The following is a 6,880-nucleotide window of genomic DNA, read 5'->3' as shown; positions in this document are numbered from 1 at the left end:
CAACTACAATAATGGGTGCAATACCGACTGCCAATTTTACATTCTCGAGCGGACTACCCTTATATATTCTCACTCATAACAAGGTAAAATCCATTGGATAATATATTTACCATAATAAATTAATTTAAAATTTAAATTGTTGCGTTAACATATTATCTCAATAGGTGGAACCATGGACCAAGTGTTCCATAGACCAAGTTATGTCACTAACTGATGAGCTTCGAGATATGTGGCTTCTGTTAAACCAACTCTCAGAAGCGGAGGTATGTATTTTTTAAAATTTAATTATATAATATTAACGTAATTCATTTAAAAATTAGTAGTATATAAATAATTAAATTTTTTATTATTTTAATATAGTTTGAATGGACGCATTACTATGATCTGATAATTGAAGAATGCATATCGTCGAAATTCTTGGTCAATCCCAACATTTGGCACGTGAATGTGCCATTAGTAATGTACACTTCTGTGGAGCTAAACGAGTTAGATAGAGTGCTGCGGCAATTCAGGTTCAGGCAATCGATTTCACCGACACCCCAAGACATCGAAGATCTGTATCATATTGACTTGCGGGGAAGAACGAATGGGTATTGGACTAAATTCCACACGCAATATATCAACATCTGGAGCAATAGGTACGAGTTTTTACATACTCGCGACGCCATTGTCACTTCTGAATTAGCCTGCTATCCGGAGTACATGCCATGGTTTAATGTCCATGGCAAGTCATATCTGCTAGGTGAAGAGGCAAGGGGTAGGCAACCACATACGAAAAGACTACGACGGACACCTAGGAACCAAGACGAGGAGGCTACGACGGAGCTGCAGAGGCGGGGCCATTGTCTACACCTAAGCAAGAACCGACACTAATGGCCGCACCACCCCCCGGTCAATATGACTCAACTTATTCTGGTGGTTATACTAACCCTGTCTTTTTTACACAAGTACCACATATTGTAACACATTTCTCTGCTTCTACTTCGATGTCAGGTTTTGCTTATGAACCTCCATCCCCGGCATCTTCCATGTCGATGCCATTGACGTTTCCAATGACGACGATGTTGATGACGACATATAGGCCATCTATGTTTGGAATATCGACCGAGAGTTCGATCGTTATGCGATTAGTTTATGGGACACAATATAGTTATACCCCTACGCCGATGGTGTCGTAAACACTTCCGGGATCATTGTTCTACCAAGGTGAACCATCTTTGCAACCACCTATTCCTAGATCGGAGGATACACAATGGCAACCGGTCGCAATCAACTATAGACAAAGGCGAAGAAGATGAGAGGCCGAGACCACAACCTGTACTAGAGGTTGAACCAAGAAGGAATTTCACTCGCAATCGTTGACCACCCGATATGGCACACATTATGACCGGGGATTGGATTGATTTATTTTATTTTTGTACTTGTCATGTAATTTTTTAAATAAATATGAAATGTTTTAATTGTATCGATGTTGTACATCCTTATATTTTTAAATAAATATAGTTTTTACATCAAAATTGGTTGTCATTGTCTTTTCATATTATTAAATAGCATTTTTCCTCTAGTAATTTCAACTACAAACTTTTCCTCACTCAACCATCATATATCCCAAGATTATTGTGATATATTTTCTCAACAAATATCAATGTTTGAAAATAATGCACTACAAATAACGATCAAAACTCAGTTACAATTTGAATATTATTAACTTTACATCTCAAAAAATTATAAAATATATATAAAAAAACTTTAAAAAAAAAGTAACTACAAAAACTTAAACCTAAAATCCACAAAATCCTAACCCTATTTTTTTTAAAAAAAAATTAAACCCTAGCCCTAAAAGGACAGATAAGAAAAACACTTCCAACTGAATGCGTTTTTTCTGCAAATCAGCTGAAAACACTTCTAGTTGGAAAATACACTTCCAGCTAGAAGCGTTTTCGTAAAATCGACCTAGTCCCGTAATTTTTCAAAAAAATGACTTAATATAATAAAAAATTTTAATTTCAATATTTTAGGAAATTCAACCTTATTATTCACTCATTAATTCTTATAAAAGATGTAAATGTAAGCAGATGTGATTGGTTAATTCATTTATACTTTTACATATGGATGTCACATAAATTCCACATAGGATTGATTGATTTTATTTTTGTTATTTTATTTTAAAACACTAAATATAAAATTTTTCTGTTTCCTTTTACTCATTTTTCTGGAGTTTAATTGTGCGCACATTTAATGAGACTTAAAAGATTAAGTGATGAGCATATAATAATATTTTAATATTTGATGATCAAAACGTAAACATAGATAAGTATAAGTGATCAAACTTGTACTTTACCCTTTTATTTTTCTTCTTAAAATGAAATCAAATGAGCGCCATGTATGAGATTTTGTCTCATTTCATCGCAACATCTGTTCATGATTTAACGTGCATGTACAAATTGACGAAACTGCCCCAATCAAGTGGTGGACAAATCTAGATATATTTATATTATTATTTATTAATATAATTGAGTTAATTTTTGATAAAAAAATTAAAATCACTATTTTTTACATAAAATCACTACTTTTAATTTTTTTATAATATGAGTATTTTATTTTTAAAATCTGTAAAATAATTAAATTCAAAATAAATTATAACAAAATTTCACTCCTAATAATATTTATATTATATTTTAGAGATTTAAATATTTTGACAAAAGGCTATCCTAAAGATAGATAGGGTACTCATTGAGATCAATTATTTACATAAATATATTTTTGGATAATTAAATATTTCTTTTATATTTGTTTTATTATTCATAAAGGCTTTTTAGGATTTACAATTATCCTTCCCAATAATATTTTATCTAGTATTTAAAAATATTTTTAAAATTTTTATTAATGAAAGCAATTTTTATATTTATTTATCAATCATATTTTTTAAAAAATAAAATTATTTTTAAAAGTAAAAGGGTAAATTCAGTCAAATGTCACTAAACTATTAATAGGTTTACGTTTTGGTCAATAAATTTTAAAAAGTTACAAATGGTCACTAATTTATTAGTAAGTTTATATTTTGGTCACTTAACTTCAAAAAGTTACAAAATGGTCATTAAATTATTTGAAAGTTTTCATTTAAGTCACTAAGCTACTAAAATATTTGTTGTATAACATTCTCTGTTTGCATCACCTACATCAGTCGAAAGCCCTCATTTCCCTTCTCTTCATGAAATAGTTTTGAATGTTACGAATCTATAAACTAAAATCCAAGCAGCTTTTTTCTTTGATTTTCGATACTAACCTTCAAATCGACTTTAATCTAAGGTACGTTCTTCTACTTATTGATGGGTACTAATCCATCATACCTATTGACAAATCTTCACTTGGAGCTTACTAGTTGGATTTTTTTTTAAAAATTGAATAGCCCAATGACTTAAATAAAAAATTTCATATAATTCAATGACTTAAATTAAAACTTTCAAATAGTTCAGTAACCATTTTGTAATTTTTTGAAGTTGAGTGACCAAAGTGTAAGCTTACTAATATTTGAGTGACCTCGGTTGCAGTTTACCCTAAAAATAAAAATATTTTCGCAAACCAAAGACCCAGAAAATTTCCAATTTCACGGATCAAATCATCCCGAAAAATCTGGATGAGGAAGTTTCAGAACCCTCAAGTATAAGGAATCATTGGGCCGGCATCTAGAATTCTCGTTATTTGCAACAACTAAGCGAAGCGAGACAAAAATGGCGACTTCAGCCATGTCGGAAAAACGGGTCGTCCTGCTCTGCGGCGACTATGCCGAGGACTATGAGGTTATGGTCCCTTTCCAGGCTCTGTTGGCTTATGGTATATCAGTGGACGCTGTTTGTCCCGGCAAGAAGGCCGGCGAAACTTGCCGCACCGCTATTCATCAACTTTCCGGCCATCAGGTTACTTACCCTTTACTTTACGTTTCATTATTGGGATTTCTTATTGCATTTTTAAAGCTATTTTCTTTTATCTTTCTGGATTTAATTTTCACCAGACCTATACCGAGATCCGTGGTCACAATTTCACACTAAATGCATCATTTGAAGATATAGACCATACTAAATATGATGGTTTAGTTATAGCCGGAGGACGAGCTCCTGAATATCTTGCTATGGATGCATTTGTATTGAACATGGTTCGCAATTTTGTTAATTCTGGAAAGCCTGTTGCTTCAATTTGTCATGGTCAATTGATATTAGCTGCTGCCGGGGCAGTTGGTGGTCTAAAATGTACTGGTTTCCCTGCTGTTGGACCTACACTTATTGCTGCTGGTGCATTGTGGATTGAACCTGATACTTTGGCAGCTTGTGTTGTTGATGGTAATATCATTACTGCAGCTACTTATATTGGTCATCCCGAGTTTATCAGGCTGTTTGTGAAAGCATTAGGGGGCACCATATCCGAATCGAACAAAAGGATCCTATTTCTTTGTGGGGTAACTTCTCTTCAATGAATTCTAGGAAAATTATTTTTGTTTATCATGACTTTTAGTGAATTGAGTAATATTCTGAACAATGGGATTAATGATATATTTATGTATATATATGTAAATGCATGTAAATGCATGTGTGTGTGTACATACTTACACATGCACATCTTTATGCCTATGTTACCTGTTAGAGGTGGTACAAATGTTTGTAAAAGTATCCTGGAAGCTCTTGTACTAGGAGTCAGATTGCGTTTTGCTTCTCCTACTCAAAAAATGGGCAATTTAATCCTTGGTACTTTTAATTGAAAGGACCAGTTTGCTCTTTGATCTAAAGTATAGGGACTAATTTGCTCATTTTTTTAGTAGAGAGGGCAACATGCAATATGACTCCTAGTATAGGAGTCTCCATGGTACTTTTACCTAGTGGTTAACATTCTCCTTTTGGCTGTTTGAAGTTAGATTGGTTGTTTAGCTATCTCACCTTTCGTGTATGCAGTCTTGAAGTGCTTACATGTAGTCTGATTTTTAGTTCATATGGAAGCATGCATATTAAGGTGGTTGATTATTGTCATAATTGTCTATACACATTGGTAAATGATAAATGTAAGTTCCACCTTTCATCATTTGAGTCTCAGCTTCTGTAATCCCTTCCTCTATCCCGTAGCCTCCGCTGTACAAATAATGATATCGATAAATGAAGTTTTAGAAAGAAACATGCTTGGTCATTGATATCTTAAAAACGTTGCTTCTCTTGTTTGCAGGATTATATGGAAGATTATGAAGTAACTGTGCCTTTCCAATCACTTCAAGCTCTAGGCTGCCATGTAGATGCAGTTTGTCCTAAGAAGAAGGCTGGCGATTTGTGTCCAACTGCTGTCCATGATTTCGAAGGTGACCAAACTTACAGCGAGAAGCCAGGTCATGATTTTACTCTAACAGCCAACTTTGAGGACATAGATGCCTCAAGTTATGATGCTCTTGTCATCCCTGGGGGTCGGGCACCAGAATATTTAGCGTTAGATGGGAAAGTGATTGATATAGCGAAGCATTTTATGGAGTCCGAGAAACCGGTTGCATCCATTTGCCATGGACAGCAGATTTTAGCTGCTGCTGGCGTTCTCAAGGTAGTATTCCTGAGTGACATTGATTGATTGCTAGTTTTGCCAATTCATTTACATACATACGCAGGTACATATATTACAGGGATGCTACATTTTATACGGGTCATTCTAAGTTAGCATACATACATACTACACACATCACTATTACATAAATACATTGTTTCTTATCCGATTTTGATGGCATACATCACATCTTCAAGATTTAATTGTTCAAAACCATAAATTTTTTATATGATGACTGCAAAATTATGTTGTTCACGGGTAAAAGTACCATGGAGGCCCTTGTATTAGGAGCCAGATTTCTTTTTTCCTCATTACTCAGAAAATGGGCAAATTAATCCCTGTATGCTAGAGTAAACGGGTCCTGTTTCATCCTTTTTACTGGTAAAAATTGGCCCTTGTGTGTCAGCATGAGGTACAAGTACGTTATTTGTTAGTTATGCTAGTTTTTAACAATAAAATGGATGAAATTTTTAACAAAAAGGATTAGTTTGCTTTTTTATCTAACGTAAAGGGGTTAATTTGCCCATTATTTGAGTAAAAAGGGCAATAGTATAAGGGCCTTCTTGGTACTTTCCCATTGTTCAGAATTTTGTTAACACAAACTTATGTTTTGAGCATTCCATGATTGTTTTTTTTTTTTTTTGTCCGTTTTGTGATTAAGGGGAAGAAATGTACCGCATACCCAGCTGTGAAACTGAACGTGGTGTTGGCCGGAGCAACTTGGTTAGAACCTGAGCCTATAGATCGATGCTTCACTCATGGAAATTTGGTTACCGGAGCAGCTTGGCCAGGACACCCTGAGTTCATTTCTCAATTAATGGATTTGCTGGGTATTAAGGTTTCCTTCTAGTTGATCTGCTTTGCAAGCTCTGTGCATGTGCAATGTGGCAAATACTGTAAAATCTATATGAATGTGTGCAACTGGTATCTTCCCGCGTTTGTGACAGGTTTTTCTGTGTGCCGAAGAGATGGTTATGGTTATGGATGTCTCTAGCTTTGTGGAATAAAAATGAAAACAGCTTGATTTGATATTTTGTTCATAAGATGAATCTATCATGTCAATGATTTGCGTAGTAGGGTTGAAAACATTTTGTGAAGAAATCCCGTGATAGGATTATAGTGATCCGGCACTCAAATAAAAAAACATATGGTCAAATTTTGTTATTAGACTTTTACTTCATGGATTTCAAATTTTACAATTTTAATCTTGATTTAGTAATGAATAAATATATTTGATTAAATTATACAATTAGTTTTTATTATGCAAAAGTTGTAAACTTAACTCATATTTTAGTTGTTATATTTTGTT

General features: G+C 33.9%; 1 protein-coding gene across 1 annotated transcript; it reads left to right on the top strand.

Moving 5' to 3' along the window:
• Nucleotides 1-3,542: 3,542 nt before the first annotated feature.
• Nucleotides 3,543-6,820, top strand: LOC108457545 (protein DJ-1 homolog D). Its single transcript, XM_017756646.2, has 4 exons — nucleotides 3,543-3,917; nucleotides 4,013-4,453; nucleotides 5,209-5,571; nucleotides 6,233-6,820. The coding sequence occupies exons 1-4, from the start codon at nucleotides 3,732-3,734 to the stop codon at nucleotides 6,419-6,421; spliced, it is 1,179 nt and encodes a 392-aa protein (XP_017612135.1). The 5' UTR covers nucleotides 3,543-3,731; the 3' UTR covers nucleotides 6,422-6,820.
• Nucleotides 6,821-6,880: the final 60 nt, after the last annotated feature.

This window comes from Gossypium arboreum, chromosome 7 (assembly GCF_025698485.1).
Source record: "Gossypium arboreum isolate Shixiya-1 chromosome 7, ASM2569848v2, whole genome shotgun sequence".
Taxonomy (NCBI): domain Eukaryota; kingdom Viridiplantae; phylum Streptophyta; class Magnoliopsida; order Malvales; family Malvaceae; genus Gossypium; species Gossypium arboreum.
The sequence above is the reverse complement of the archived record's forward strand: the minus strand, read 5'-3'. Positions and strand labels throughout refer to the sequence as shown.